The sequence below is a fragment of the Oncorhynchus clarkii genome, chromosome 30, assembly GCF_045791955.1.
Source record: "Oncorhynchus clarkii lewisi isolate Uvic-CL-2024 chromosome 30, UVic_Ocla_1.0, whole genome shotgun sequence".
NCBI classification, from domain to species: Eukaryota; Metazoa; Chordata; class Actinopteri; order Salmoniformes; family Salmonidae; genus Oncorhynchus; species Oncorhynchus clarkii.
This window is the reverse complement of record NC_092176.1, coordinates 34,689,802-34,706,861: the sequence shown is the minus strand read 5'-3', so window position 1 is coordinate 34,706,861 and position 17,060 is coordinate 34,689,802. Positions and strand designations below refer to the sequence as shown.

At 49.9% G+C, this 17,060-nt stretch overlaps 1 protein-coding gene across 1 annotated transcript in view; it reads right to left on the bottom strand.

Annotated features, from left to right (window-relative positions):
- Positions 1 to 9,614: 9,614 nt before the first annotated feature.
- LOC139389534 (mucin-2-like) overlaps positions 9,615 to 17,060 on the bottom strand; it is a 37,506-nt gene continuing 30,060 nt past the window's right edge. Inside the window, exons 36-39 of the mRNA XM_071136353.1 lie at positions 15,898 to 16,023; positions 13,962 to 14,205; positions 10,050 to 10,122; positions 9,615 to 9,750 (exon numbers count right to left, since the gene is read on the bottom strand). Of these exons, the coding sequence (XP_070992454.1) occupies positions 9,615 to 9,750; positions 10,050 to 10,122; positions 13,962 to 14,205; positions 15,898 to 16,023 (579 nt within the window). The remainder of the gene's footprint in view (positions 9,751 to 10,049; positions 10,123 to 13,961; positions 14,206 to 15,897; positions 16,024 to 17,060) is intronic.

The following is a 17,060-nucleotide window of genomic DNA, read 5'->3' as shown; positions in this document are numbered from 1 at the left end:
AGAAACAAGGCAAGAAGGGCATTCTATGCCATCAAAACGAACATAAATTTCAACATACCATCTGGCTAAAAATACTTGAATCAGTCATAGAGCCCTTTGCTCTTTATGGTTGTGAGGTCTGGGGTCCGCTCACCAACCAAGACTTCACAAAATGGGACAAACACAAAATTGAGACTTTACATGCAGAATTCTGCAAAATTATCCTCTGTGTACAACGTAGAACACCAAATAATGCATGCAGAGCAGAATTAGGCCGATACCCACTAATTATCAAAATCCAGAAAAGAGCCGTTAAATTCTACAACCACCTAAAAGGAAGTGATTCCCAAACCTTCCATAACAAAGCCATCACCTACAGAGAGATGAACCTGGAGAAGTGTCCCCTAAGCAAGCTGGTCCTGGGGCTCTGTTCACGAACACAAACACCCCACAGAGCCCCAGGACAGCAGCACAATTAGACCCAACCAAATCATGAGAAAACAAAAAGATAATTACTTGACACATTGGAAAGAATAAACAAAAAAACAGAGCAAACTAGAATGCTATTTGGCCCTAAACAGAGAGTACACAGTGGCAGAATACCTGTCCACCGTGACTGACCCAAACTTAAGGAAAGCTTTGACTATGTACAGACTTAGTGAGCATAGCCTTGCTATTGAGAAAGGCCGCCGTAGACAGACCTGGCTCTCAAGAGAAGACAGGCTATGTGCACACTGCCCACAAAATGAGGTGGAAACTGAGCTGCACTTCCTAACCTCCTGTCCAACGTATGACCATATCAGAGATACATATTTCCCTCAGATTACACAGATCCACAGAGAATTCGAAAACAAATCCAATTTTGATAAACTCCCATATCTACTGGGTGAAATTCCACAGTGTGCCATCAGAGCAGCAAGATGTGTGACCTATTGCCACAAGAAAAGGGCAACCAGTGAAGAACAAACACCATTGTAAATATAATATAATATATATATGACATTTGTAATGTCTTTATTGTTTTGAAACTTCTGTATGTGTAATGTTTACTGTTAATTTTTATTGTTTGTTCCACTTTTATATATTATCTACCTCACTTTTTTTTAGCAATGTTAACACATGTTTCCCATGCCAATAAAGCCTCTTGAATTGAATTGAATTGACAAGGGGATGGAGAAAGAGAGAGAGACAGGGGGATGGAGAAAGAGAGAGAGAGACAGGGGATGGAGAAAGAGAGAGAGAGACAGGGGATGGAGAAAGAGAGAGAGACAGGGGATGGAGAAAGAGAGAGAGACAGGGGGGTGGAGAAAGAGAGAGAGACAGAGACAAGGGATGGAGAGAGAGAGAGAGAGACAGGATGGAAAAAGGGAGAGTGAGAGAGAGATGGGGGTGGGAGAAAGAGACAGATCGAGAGAGCGATGGAGATGGAGATATGGAGATGGAGAGGGATGGAGAAAGAGAGAGAGTGGGATGGAGAAAGAGAGGGAGGCAGGGGATGGAGAAAGAGAGAGAGACAGGGGAAGGAGAAAGAGAGACAGACATTTATTGATTAAGGTACAGTATACACAAACACATCCACTAGAGGCACCTGCTCATTTCTATGCAGACACCTACTGCACCTATCAAACACTCCTCTGAAAGAAGTCTTCAGCCTCCAATAACTTTGCAGTTACAACTGCAACCAAGCCAGATGCATAAATGTATTCTGAATTCACTCAAACAATGAGAAAGTTGCATACAATACTGGTATATTATGGTATTCTGGTATATATCATCAGAGATGTGCTGACAACCTCATGAGAACAAATATAAGTACTGAGAGCATGTGACATACATTACCGAGAAGAACAGAAGCTATGTCCAGTCACTCAAAGTGAATCTGCCTCCGCTGATGCATAGATGAAATTCATGAGCTCGTCTTTATTCCCAGTCACTCTACATAAGCTGTATTAACAAATTGAGTCCACTAGTCTCACTCACAAAGAACTACCCTGCGCATTAACCTCTTTCTCCCCTCTCTCTCCAGATGACATCCTGTGACTATTGAGGTCTTCGCTCCCGACAACTCTTCCGCTCAATCTCATCCCCTCCTCCCTACTCCAGACCATCTCTCAAGACCTTCTCCCATTCCTCACTACCATTATCACCTTATCATGCCTTGTGACTTGGAGAATCACCTCTCTTCAACCCTGTTGTTTTCAACCAGAGTATGTAACCCCTGTAATACTGGCCTTCCCCAGCCATCCTTACATGCATACATACATACTATACATGACCAAAGGTATGTGGACACCTGCTCATCGAACATCTCATTCCCAAAAAATGACGACATCAATCCCTGACCACTGGCTGCGTCACCCCTGACTTCAAAATGGCTCGAGTTGCCCTCCTCCTCAAGAAACTAACACTCGACTCACCTGATGTCAAAAACTACAGACCTGTATACCTTTTTTCTTTTCTTTCCAAAACACTTGAGCGTGCTGACTCTTTCTCGTTATCTCTATCAGAACCATCTTCTTGACCCTAACCAGTCACGATTCAAGACTGGTCACTGAATCGAGACTGCTCTCATCTGTATCACGGAGGCTGTCTGCACTGCCAAAGCTGACTCTCTCTCCTCTGTTCTCATCCTCCTAGATCTATCCGCTGCCTTTGATACCGTGAACCCTTAGATCCTCCTCTCCACCCTCTCAGGGCTGGGCGTCTCAGACTCTATCAGATACTCCTCTCCATCCTCTCAGGGCTGGGCGTCTCAGACTATCAGATCCTCCTCTCCACCCTCTCAGGGCTGGGTGTCTCAGACTCTATCAGATCCTCCTCTCCACCCTCTCAGGGCTGAGCGTCTCAGACTCTATCAGATCCTCCTCTCCACCTTCTCAGGGCTGGGCGTCTCAGGCTCTATCAGATCCTCCTCTCCACCCTCTCAGGGCTGGGCGTCTCAGGCTCTACACACCCTTGGATTGCATCCTACCTGGCAGGCCACTCCTATCAGGTGACTTGGAGAGGATTTGTTTCTGCACCACGTATTCTCACTACTGGTGTCCCCCAGTGCTTGGTTCTAATCCGTCTCCTCTTCTCTCTATATACCAAGTCACTTGGCTCCGTCATATCCTCATATGGTCTCTCCTATCATTGCTATGCTTTTCTACTCTCCTATCATTGCTATGCTTTTCTACTTTCACCTTCTAACACCCAGGTGACTACACTCATCTTTGCATGCCTGGCAGAAATCTCAACTTGGATGTCGGCCCATCTCCTCAAGCTGAACCGCTTCCCGCTTGTGCCATCAAACCCCTGCGAATTACCTAGAAGGCCTGGTTTCCCAAGTTCTCTCATGTCACCCCCCTCCTCTGCACACTCCACTAGCTTCCAGTCGAAGCTCGCATCCACTGCAATACCATGGTGCTTACCTACGGTACAGTAAGAATAACTGCCCCCCCCCCCATGCTATGCTCAAACCCTACACCCCAACCTGAGCACTCCGCTCTGCCACATCAGGTTTCTTTTTTCTCCCACCCCTACGGGTCGGCAGCTCCTACTCTGCCCAGTCTAAGCTCTTCTCTGTCCTGGCACCCCAATGTTGGAACCAGCTTCCCCCTGAAGCTAGGACAGCGGCGTCCCTGCCCATCTTCCAAAAACGTCTGAAACCCAGCCTCTTAAAATCCACCTCACCTCGTCCCCATACCCCCTCGACAATTCCCCCTTCCTAGCTCTGATTCTACTTTAAGGAGGAAACATTGACTTCCTGCGATATGTGGTTGTCTCACATAGCTGTCTTAAGATGAATGTACTAACTGTAAGTTGCTATGGATAACAGCATCTGCTAATTGACTAAAATGTTAATAATAAAAAGTAGGTAAGTGGGTGTTGGTGTACTGTGACAGTGGGTGAATGTGCTGGTAGGTCAAAGTTTAATTCATGGAATGGAGGTGTGGTATATATTGTAAATCTTAAATATATGCCTACATTCAGATATAAACTAGGTGAATTCAGGTGAACGCTATGATCTCTTATTTACGAGACTTCAATTCCAGTTCAATTCCGTTCAATCAGTGTTGATGAAGGGGAGGAAACAGGTTAAAGAAGGATGTTAAGCCTTGAGACAATTGAGACATGGATTGTGTATGTGTGCCATTCAGAGGATGAATGGGCAAGACAGAAGATTTAAGTGCCTTTGAACATGGCGTTGTAGTAGGTGCCAGATGAACCAGTTTGAGGGTGTCAAAAACTGCAATGCTGCTGGGTTTTTCATGCTCAACCGTTTCACGTGTGTATCACGGTCCACCACACAAAGGACATCCAGCCAATTTAACACAACGTTGGGAAGCATTGAAGTCAACATGTGCCAGCATCCCTGTGGAACACTTTCTACACCTTGTAGTGCCAACACTGGGGCCCCACAAGGGTGCGTTCTCAGCCCTCTCCAGTACTCCCTGTTCAACCATGACTGCATGGCCATGCACGCCTCCAACTCAATCATCAAGTTTGCAGACGCCACTTCAGTAGTAGGCTTGGTTACCAACAACGACGAGACCTCCTAAAGGAGGAGGTGAGGGCCCTCGGAGTGTGGTGTCAGGAAAATAACCTCTCACTCAAAATCAACAAAACAAAGGAGATGATCTTGAACTTCAGTAAACAGCAGAGGGAGCACCCCCCTATCCACATCGATGGGACAGTAGCGGAGAAGGTCAAACTGAAATGGTCCACCCACACAGACAGAGTTGGGAAGAAGGCGCAACAGCGCCTTTTCAACTTCAGGAGGCTGAAAGAATTTGGCTTGTCACCTAAAACACTCACAAACTTTTACAGATGCACAATCGAGAGCATCCTGTCGGGCTGTATCACCGCCTGGTATGGCAACTGCACCTCCCTCAACCGCAAGGCTCTGCAGAGGGTAGTGCGGTCTGCACAATGCATCACAGGGGGCAAACTACTTGCACTCCAGGACACTTTCAGCACCCAATGTCACAAGAAGGCCCAAAAGATCATCAAGGACAGCAACCACTTGAGCCACTGCCTGTTCACCCCACTATCATCCAGAAGGCGAGGTCAGTACAGGTGCATCAAAGCTGGGACCAAGAGACTGAAAAACAGCTTCTATCTCAAGGCCATCAGACTGTTAAACAGCCAACACTAACATAGAGGCTGCTGCCAACATACAGATTCAAATCTCTGGCCACTTCTACTGCATCTTGCCATTGCTTATCCATATATTTACAGTGCCTTGCGAAAGTATTCGGCCCTCTTGAACTTTGCGACCTTTTGCCACATTTCAGGCTTCAAACATAAAGACATAAAACTGTATTTGTTTGTGACGAATCAACAACAAGTGGGACACAATCATGAAGTGGAACGACATTTATTGGATATTTCAAACTTTTTTAAGAAATCAAAAACTGAAAAATTGGGCGTGCAAAATTATTCAGCCCCCTTAAGTTAATACTTTGTAGCGCCACCTTTTGCTGCGATTACAGCTGTAAGTCGCTTGGGGTATGTCTCTATCAGTTTTGCACATCGAGAGACTGACATTTTTTCCCATTCCTCCTTGCAAAACAGCTCGAGCTCAGTGAGGTTGGATGGAGAGCATTTGTGAACAGCAGTTTTCAGTTCTTTCCACAGATTCTCGATTGGATTCAGGTCTGGACTTTGACTTGGCCATTCTAACACCTGGATATGTTTATTTTTGAACCATTCCATTGTAGATTTTGCTTTATGTTTTGGATCATTGTCTTGTTGGAAGACAAATCTCCGTCCCAGTCTCAGGTCTTTTGCAGACTCCATCAGGTTTTCTTACAGAATGGTCCTGTATTTGGCTCCATCCATCTTCCCATCAATTTTAACCATCTTCCCTGTCCCTGCTGAAGAAAAGCAGGCCCAAACCATGATGCTGCCACCACCATGTTTGACAGTGGGGATGGTGTGTTCAGCTGTGTTGCTTTTACGCCAAACATAATGTTTTGCATTGTTGCCAAAAAGTTCAATTTTGGTTTCATCTGACCAGAGCACCTTCTTCCACATGTTTGGTGTGTCTCCCAGGTGGCTTGTGGCAAACTTTAAAAGACACTTTTTATGGATATCTTTAAGAAATGGCTTTCTTGCCACTCTTCCATAAAGGCCAGATTTGTTGTCCTCAGCTGTAGATCTCTGCAGTTCATCCAGAATGATCATGGGCCTCTTGGCTGCATCTCTGATCAGTCTTCTCCTTGTATGAGCTGAAAGTTTAGCGGGACGGCCAGGTCTTGGTAGATTTGCAGTGGTCTGATACTCCTTCCATTTCAATATTATCGCTTGCACAGTGCTCCATGAGATGTTTAAAGCTTGGGAAATCTTTTTGCATCCAAATCCGGCTTTAAACTTCTTCACAACAGTATCTCGGACCTGCCTGGTGTGTTCCTTGTTCTTCATGATGCTCTCTGCGCTTTCAACGGACCTCTGAGACTATCACAGTGCAGGTGCATTTATACGGAGACTTGATTACACACAGGTGGATTGTATTTATCATCATTAGTCATTTAGGTCAACATTGGATCATTCAGAGATCCTCACTGAACTTCTGGAGAGAGTTTGCTGCACTGAAAGTAAAGGGGCTGAATAATTTTGCACGCCCAATTTTTCAGTATTTGATTTGTTAAAAAAGTTTGAAATATCCAATAAATGTCGTTCCACTTCATGATTGTGTCCCACTTGTTGTTGATTCTTCACAAAAAAATACAGTTTTATATCTTTATGTTTGAAGCCTGAAATGTGGCAAAAGGTCGCAAAGTTCAAGGGGGCCGAATACTTTCGCAAGGCACTGTATATGTACATATTCTTATTCATCCCTTTACATTTGTGTGTATAAGGTAGTCGTTGTGAGTTTGTTAGATTACTTGTTCGATATTACTGCACTGTCGGAACTAGAAGCATAAGCATTTCGCTACACTTGCATTAACATCTGCTAACCATGTGTATGTGACCAATAAGATTTGATTTGATTTGATGCCCTGCCAAATTGAGGCTGTTCTGAGGGAAAAGAGGGTGGGGGTTAACTCAATATTAGGTAGGTGTTCTTAATGTTTTGTAGTTATCTCTGTTCAATGTCACTTACCTTTCTATTTATTGAACACTTGCCTGGAATTGGGATGTTGTTTCGATGTGCCAATTCATAGGCAAGTTCTCTGCATTTGAGGCTACTAAAGCCCATGAAACTGGTTCACGAAAGTATTGATATGTTTAGCAAGCTCAGACTCCATGTCATCAAATGAGACTGTGTGTGCCTCTGCTACTCTATCATTGCCTCTCTTTCAAACAGGTACAATGTATGTTTTCTTTTTTGTTAATGTATCCCTTCAGTGTCATTCAGTTGTTTTTATCCCTCGCTGCTGCTTGAATGGACTTCTTACTTCCTTTGTTGCTCTCTCAGGAACCTCAAGGGGGGCTTGACTCCTGCTTGTTTTACTTTTGTATAGACAAGACATGATGATGTCTGCTCCATAACAATGTAGTGATAAATCATATTGAAATCTACATTTGATAAACCTGACTATCTGACTCCATTTGATATTATTGTAAAACCATGTGCAATCAAGTATTATGCATTTAGCTGACTAAGATCTAGGAATGGTTATGAGAAGCGAATATCAAAGCTAGTATGATTTAATAACTTTGTAAAATGAATGATACATTATAGAAGGCACAAACGTAACATACAAAGCATTAAAAATCATTACAAGATATGAATCTAGGCACATAAGACAAAACATGAACAAAGAGATGCCTAGATGCTCTAGGAAATTAGTATTGATCATACAACCTTCCTCTGTGGACCAGAAACAGGAGAAGATGGAGAACAACAAACCATTCCATTTATACCATATCTGACTTGTTAATATTCTAAATCAATTGTTGACCAATCCACAGGCAAAACCGAAGGTACTGTAATAAAAATAAGATATCCAATGTTAGAGGATCTGAAAATCTATGATTAGTAAATGGGAAATATCATTATACTCTTGGGTAAAGTATTTATTTTTAAGGCAATATCAGAATCACTTGTACAAATAGGGAGGTTCAGGACCTTTGTAAGACATTATATTAAAATGAGGGGTATATTGCAAAAGGAAATAGCTAAATGGCGTTATACTGGGAAAGATGGGTTAATCTGTGGACGTCGGAGGGTTGGAGTTGCAGAATGAATGTCGGATTGGCCGCTGTGAGTGAAAATCCAGCCCTTGAAGAAAGAGGAAATTAGGATTATATGTACAATTATTTAACTACAGATGCCGTAGATGTGAGCGAAATAACTGTGTGTATTGCTGTCCTTTAGTTTACTCCAATTAGGGTAGGGATGGAAGGGTAAGGGGGAAAAGTATTTTTAACAAAAAATGAAAATAAAGGGGATTAGAAATGAAATTGATATGACCTACAATCTATCTGTAATATAAAAGCTGATTCCATACAGTGTCATCAGAGTTCACTCTGAACAACAAGTAGCCACAGAGATCATACATCCATATAGATAGCTTCAGAGTTTAGATGCCAAAAATGGCTGCAACAGTCTTATTCTAACACACATTTCTGTTGTTAATTCTCTGGTTAGAGAGAGCGATACAGTTTGGTCCCTCAGAGGTCCTTGGGCATTGTGTTTTGCCATGTGGCCGAAGGTGACATTAGGGCCGAGTTTACATCCATATAAATGCACTCCACTGAGTACATATGCATGACACATTGGCAAAATACTATGCATATTATGCATAAAACCAACAAAATGACATCATCATTTGTACGGGGAATGGTGGCCATTGGCTCAGTGTACCCCAAGGCTAACATTTGGACTGTATCACCCCACAGAGCTACAAAGATGCACTTTCATGCTAGGTTTAGGATCTCATATTGTAGCTTATAGAGACGCCAACTGATGTATATAATCATCTTAAAACAATCTACTTTGGTTTAGATACAGGCATCATGACACAATCATGACACCTCTTAACACAATCCATTCATTTGACACGGTGAAACCAGTTTTTGGATCTAATTTACCACTTTTTCCATTTGGTTTCTTCCTTCACAGACTCCATGAACTGATGACCACTATCTGACTCCATTTGATATGATTGTAAAACCATGTGTGTGTTTTTATGTGGGTGCAGTTGACAGATTACCGTGGGGAGAAGAGAACATGTTTGCTGCACAGCAGTCAGGGTCAGGGTCATAACTAATGACAATGTTAATGCTGCATGAATTTTCTGTACCATTGTGTATAACAGGACTGTTTAATGACAGTTTCCAATGTCAACTTCAGACTTACATAACAAACAGAACATAACGTCCCACAAAATGTCAGTCTCTTTCCCCTTGACAGCTTGGCAGTCACTTGCAAAGTCAGGTTACTGTGCCGGCTTCCATATTAAATGTACTAGATGTATTTTATTCTGAGAAAGAGCCATTGCGTTTGAGCATTACGTGGTGTGACTGCATGCTCGTTAATCGCTCACGGCAAAGTAGCAACTCATGGGATTATTGCCAAACTTTTGTCATACATCTAAAACTCTGGTGGCCCACCCAAAGAGTATGATATATCTAATAAGGAAAACTTTTGAAAAGAAATAGTAACTCTTCACAGGATTAGTTGTGATTGAAAACTTCAATAGCTTTTATCTCCTCTTGCTCAGAGCAAAGTCCTTTATGTGAAACTCATGCAAGGATCCTTTAGGAGAAGTGAGAGACGTGCCATCAAGGCCTGTCACACTGACACCAGGGGAGGATAACGGGTCTGTGGGGCCTGTCACACTGACACCAGGGGAGGATAACGGGTCTGTGGGGTCTGTCACACCAACACCAGGAGATGATAACGGGTCTGTGGGGCCTGTCACACTGACACCAGGGGAGGATAACGGGTCTGTGGGGTCTGTCACACCAACACCAGGAGATGATAACGGGTCTGTGGGGTCTGTCACACTGACACCAGGGGAGGATGGTGGGTCTGTGGGGCCTGTCACACTGACACCAGGGGAGGATAACGGGTCTATGGGGTCTGTCACACTGACACCAGGGGAGGATAACGGGTCTGTGGGGTCTGTCACACTAACACTCCAGGGGAGGATAACGGGTCTTTGGGGTCTGTCACACTGACACCAGGGGAGGATAACGGGTCTATGGGGCCTGTCACACTGACACCAGGGGAGGATAACGGGTCTGTGGGGCCTGTCACACTGACACCAGGGGAGGATAACGGGTCTGTGGGGCCTGTCACACTGACACCAGGGGAGGATAACGGGTCTGTGGGGTCTGTCACACCAACACCAGGGGAGGATAACGGGTCTGTGGGGTCTGTCACACTGACACCAGGGGAGGATAACGGGTCTGAGGGGCCTGTCACACCAACACCAGGGGAGGATGGTGGGTCTGTGGAGTCTGTCACACTGACACCAGGGGAGGATGGTGTGTCTGTGGGGTCTGTCACACTGACACCAGGGGAGGATAACGGGTCTGTGGGGCCTGTCACACTGACACCAGGGGAGGAAAACGGGTCTGTGGGACCTGTCACACTGACACCAGGGGAGGATGGTGGGTCTGTGGGGTCTGTCACACTGACACCAGGGGAGGATAACGGGTCTGTGGGGACTGTCACACTGACACCAGGGGAGGATAACGGGTTTGAGGGGCCTGTCACACCAACACCAGGGGAGGATAACGTGTCTGTGGGGTCTGTCACACTGACACCAGGGGAGGATGGTGGGTCTGTGGGGTCTGTCACACTGACAGCAGGGGAGGATGGTGGGTCTGTGGAGTCTGTCACACTGACACCAGGGGAGGATGGTGTGTCTGTGGGGTCTGTCACACTGACACCAGGGGAGGATGGTGTGTCTGTGGGGTCTGTCACACCAACACCAGGGGAGGATAACGGGTCTGTGGGGTCTGTCACACTGACACCAGGGGAGGATAACGGGTCTGTGGGGCCTGTCACACTGACACCAGGGGAGGATAATGGGTCTGTTTGGGCCTGTCACACCAACACCAGGGGAGGATAACGGGTCTGTGGGGCCTGTCACACCAACACCAGGGAGGATAACGGGTCTGTGGGGTCTGTCACACTGACACCAGGGGAGGATAACGGGTCTGTTTGGGCCTGTCACACTGACACCAGGGGAGGATAACGGGTCTGTGGGACCTGTCACACTGACACCAGGGGAGGATGGTGTGTCTGTGGGGTCTGTCACACTGACACCAGGGGAGGATAACGGGTCTGTGGGGCCTGTCACACTGACACCAGGGGAGGATAACGGGTCTGTGGGGCCTGTCACACTGACACCAGGGGAGGATAACGGGTCTGAGGGGCCTGTCACACCAACACCAGGGGAGGATAATGTGTCTGTGGGGTCTGTCACACTGACACCAGGGGAGGTTGGTGGGTCTGTGGGGTCTGTCACACTGACACCAGGGGAGGATGGTGGGTCTGTGGAGTCTGTGACACTGACACCAGGGGAGGATGGTGTGTCTGTGGGGTCTGTCACACCAACACCAGGGGAGGATAACAGGTCTGTTTGGGCCTGTCACACCAACACCAGGGGAGGATAACGGGTCTGTGGGGTCTGTCACACTGACACCAGGGGAGGATAACGGGTCTGTGGGGCCTGTCACACTGACACCAGGGAAGGATAATGGGTCTGTTTGGGCCTGTCACACCAACACCAGGGGAGGATAACGGGTCTGTGGGGCCTGTTACACCAACACCAGGGAGGATAACGGGTCTGTGGGGTCTGTCACACTGACACCAGGGGAGGATAACGGGTCTGTTTGGGCCTGTCACACTGACACCAGTGGAGGATAACGGGTCTGTGGGACCTGTCACACTGACACCAGGGGAGGATGGTGCGTCTGTGGGGTCTGTCACACCAACACCAGGGAGGATAACGGGTCTGTGGGGCCTGTCACACTGACACCAGGGGAGGATAACGGGTCTGTGGGGCCTGTCACACTGACATCAGGGGAGGATAACGGGTCTGTGGGACCTGTCACACCAACACCAGGGGAGAATGGTGGGTCTGTGGATTCTGTCACACTGACACCAGGGGAGCATTGTGTGTCTGTGGGGTCTGTCACACCAACACCAGGGAGGATAACGGGTCTCTGGGGTCTGTCACACTGACACCAGGGGAGGATAACGGGTCTGTTTGGGCCTGTCACACTGACACCAGGGGAGGATAACGGGTCTGTTTGGGCCTGTCACACTGACACCAGTGGAGGATAACGGGTCTGTGGGACCTGTCACACTGACACCAGGGGAGGATGGTGTGTCTGTGGGGTCTGTCACACTGACACCAGGGGAGGATAACGGGTCTGTTGGCTTGTCACACTGACACCAGGGGAGGATAACGGGTTTGTCGGGCCTGACACACCAACACCAGGGGAGGATAACGGGTCTGTGGGACCTGTCACACCAACACCAGGGGAGAATGGTGTGTCTGTGTGGTCTGTCACACTGACACCAGGGGAGGATGGTGTGTCTGTGGGGTCTGTCACACCAACACCAGGTGAGGATAACGGGTCTTTGGGGCCTGTCACACTGACACCAGGGGGGGGATAACGGGTCTGTGGGACCTGTCATTCCAACACCAGGGGAGGATGGTGGGTCTGTGGAGTCTGTCACACCAACGCCAGGGGAGGATAACGGGTCTGTGGGGCCTGTCACACAGACACCAGGGGAAGATGATGGATATGTGGGACCTGTCACACCGACACCAGGGGAGGATAACGGGTCTGTTTGGGCCTGTCACACCAACACCAGGGGAGGATAACGGGTCTGTTTGGGCCTGTCACACCAACACCAGGGGAGGATGGTGGGTCTGTGGGGTCTGTCACACAGACACCAGGGGAGGATAACGGGTCTGTGGGGTCTGTCACACCAACACCAGGGGAGGATAACGGGTCTGAGGGGCCTGTCACACCAACACCAGGGGAGGATGGTGGGTCTGTGGAGTCTGTCACACTGACACCAGGGGAGCATGGTGTGTCTGTGGGGTCTGTCACACTGACACCAGGGGAGGATAACGGGTCTGTGGGGCCTGTCACACCAACACCAGGGGAGGATAACGGGTCTGTGGGGCCTGTCACACCAACACCAGGGGAGGATAATGGGTCTGGTGGACCTGTCACACCAACACCAGGGGAGAATGGTGGGTCTGTGGGGCCTGTCACACTGACACCAGGGGAGGATGGTGGGTCTGTGGGGTCTGTAACACCAACACCAGGGGAGGATAACGGGTCTGTGGGGCGTGTCACACTGACACCAGGGGAGGATAACGGGTCTGTGGGGCCTGTCACACTGACACCAGGGGACGATAACGGGTCTGTGGGACCTGTCACACTGACACCAGGGGAGGATAACGGGTCTGTTTGGGCCTGTCACACCAACACCAGGGGAGGATAACGGGTCTGTGGGGCCTGTCACACTGACACCAGGGGAGGATAACGGGTCTGTTTGGGCCTGTCACACCAACACCAGGGGAGGATAACGGGTCTGTGGGGCCTGTCACACTGACACCAGGAGAGGATAACGGGTCTGTGGGGCCTGTCACACTGACACCAGGGGAGGATAACGGGTCTGTGGGGCCTGTCACACTGACACCAGGGGAGGATAACGGGTCTGTGGGACCTGTCACACCAACACCAGGGGAGAATGGTGGGTCTGTGGAGTCTGTCACACTGACACCAGGGGAGCATGGTGTGTCTGTGGGGTCTGTCACACTGACACCAGGGGAGGATAACGGGTCTGTTTGGGCCTGTCACACTGACACCAGGGGAGGATAACGGGTCTATGGGACCTGTCACACTGACACCAGGGGAGGATAACAGGTCTGTGGGACCTGTCACACCAACACCAGGGGAGAATGGTGTGTCTGTGTGGTCTGTCACACTGACACCAGGGGAGGATGGTGTGTCTGTGGGGTCTGTCACACCAACACCAGTGGAGGATAACGGGTCTTTGGGGCCTGTCACACTGACACCAGGGGAGGATAACTGGTCTGTGGGGCCTGTCACACCAACACCAGGGGAGGATAATGTGTCTATGGGGTCTGTCACACTGACACCAGGGGAGGGTGGTGGGTCTGTGGGGTCTGTCACACTGACACCAGGGGAGGATGGTGGGTCTGTGGAGTCTGTGACACTGACACCAGGCGAGGATGGTGTGTCTGTGGGGTCTGTCACACCAACACCAGGGGAGGATAACGGGTCTGTTTGGGCCTGTCACACCAACACCAGGGGAGGATAATGGGTCTGTGGGGTCTGTCACACTGACACCAGGGAAGGATAACGGGTCTGTGGGGCCTGTCACACTGACACCAGGGGAGGATAATGGGTCTGTTTGGGCCTGTCACACCAACACCAGGGGAGGATAACGGGTCTGTGGGGCCTGTTACACCAACACCAGGGAGGATAACGGGTCTGTGGGGTCTGTCACACTGACACCAGGGGAGGATAACGGGTCTGTTTGGGCCTGTCACACTGACACCAGGGGAGGATAACGGGTCTGTGGGACCTGTCACACTGACACCAGGGGAGGATGGTGTGTCTGTGGGGTCTGTCACACTGACACCAGGGGAGGATAACGGGTCTGTGGGGCCTGTCACACCAACACCAGGGGAGGATGGTGGGTCTGTGGAGTCTGTCACACTGACACCAGGGGAGCATGGTGTGTCTGTGGGGTCTGTCACACTGACACCAGGGGAGGATAACGGGTCTGTGGGGCCTGTCACACCAACACCAGGGGAGGATAATGGGTCTGGTGGACCTGTCACACCAACACCAGGCGAGAATGGTGGGTCTGTGGGGCCTGTCACACTGACACCAGGGGAGGATGGTGGGTCTGTGGGGTCTGTCACACCAACACCAGGGGAGGATAACGGGTCTGTGGGGTCTGTCACACTGACACCAGGGGAGGATAACTGGTCTGTGGGGCCTGTCACACTGACACCAGGGGAGGATAACGGGTCTGTGGGGCCTGTCACACTGACACCAGGGGAGGATAACGGGTCTGTGGGACCTGTCACACTGACACCAGGGGAGGATAACAGGTCTGTTTGGGCCTGTCACACCAACACCAGGGGATGATAACGGGTCTGTGGGGCCTGTCACACTGACACCAGGGGAGGATAACGGGTCTGTTTGGGCCTGTCACACCAACACCAGGGGAGGATAACGGGTCTGTGGGGCCTGTCACACTGACACCAGGAGAGGATAACGGGTCTGTGGGGCCTGTCACACTGACACCAGGGGAGGATAACGGGTCTGTGGGACCTGTCACACCAACACCAGGGGAGAATGGTGGGTCTGTGGAGTCTGCCACACTGACACCAGGGGAGCATGGTGTGTCTGTGGGGTCTGTCACACTGACACCAGGGGAGGATAACGGGTCTGTGGGGCCTGTCACACCAACACCAGGGGAGGATAACGGGTCTGTGGGACCTGTCACACCAACACCAGGGGTGGATAACGGGTCTGTGGGGTCTGTCACACTGACACCAGGGGAGGATGGTGTGTCTGTGGGACCTGTCACAATGACACCAGGGGAGGATGGTGGGTCTGTGGGGTCTGTCACACCAACACCAGGGGAGGATAACGGGTCTGTGGGGCCTGTCACACTGACACCAGGGGAGGATAACGGGTCTGTGGGGCCTGTCACACTGACATCAGGGGAGGATAACGGGTCTGTGGGACCTGTCACACCAAACACCAGGGGAGAATGGTGGGTCTGTGGAGTCTGTCACACTGACACCAGGGGAGCATTGTGTGTCTGTGGGGTCTGACACACTGACACCAGGGGAGGATAACGGGTCTGTGGGGCCTGTCACACCAACACCAGGGGAGGATAACGGGTCTGTGGGACCTGTTACACCAACACCAGGGAGGATAACGGGTCTGTGGGGTCTGTCACACTGACACCAGGGGAGGATAACGGGTCTGTTTGGGCCTGTCACACTGACACCAGTGGAGGATAACGGGTATGTGGGACCTGTCACACTGACACCAGGGGAGGATGGTGTGTCTGTGGGGTCTGACACACTGACACCAGGGGAGGATAACAGGTCTGTGGGGCCTGTCACACCAACACCAGGGGAGGATAACGGGTCTGTGGGACCTGTTACACCAACACCAGGGAGGATAACGGGTCTGTTTGGGCCTGTCACACTGACACCAGTGGAGGATAACGGGTATGTGGGACCTGTCACACTGACACCAGGGGAGGATAACGGGTCTGTTGGGCCTGTCACACTGACACCAGGGGAGGATAACGGGTCTGTGGGGCCTGACACACTGACACCAGGAGAGGATAACGGGTCTGTGGGGCCTGTCACACTGACACCAGGGGAGGATAACGGGTCTGTGGGACCTGTCACACCAACACCAGAAGAGAATGGTGGGTCTGTGGAGTCTGTCACACTGACACCAGGGGAGCATGGTGTGTCTGTGGGGTCTGTCACACTGACACCAGGGGAGGATAACGGGTATGTGGGACCTGTCACACTGACACCAGGGGAGGATAACGGGTCTGTTGGGCCTGTCACACTGACACCAGGGGAGGATAACGGGTCTGTGGGGCCTGACACACTGACACCAGGAGAGGATAACGGGTCTGTGGGGCCTGTCACACTGACACCAGGGGAGGATAACGGGTCTGTGGGACCTGTCACACCAACACCAGGGGAGAATGGTGGGTCTGTGGAGTCTGTCACACTGACACCAGGGGAGCATGGTGTGTCTGTGGGGTCTGTCACACTGACACCAGGGGAGGATAACGGGTCTGTTTGGGCCTGTCACACTGACACCAGGGGAGGATAACGGGTCTATGGGACCTGTCACACTGACACCAGGGGAGGATAACAGGTCTGTGGGACCTGTCACACCAACACCAGGGGAGAATGGTGTGTCTGTGTGGTCTGTCACACTGACACCAGGGGAGGATGGTGTGTCTGTGGGGTCTGTCACACCAACACCAGTGGAGGATAACGGGTCTTTGGGGCCTGTCACACTGACACCAGGGGAGGATAACTGGTCTGTGGGGCCTGTCACACCAACACCAGGGGAGGATAATGTGTCTG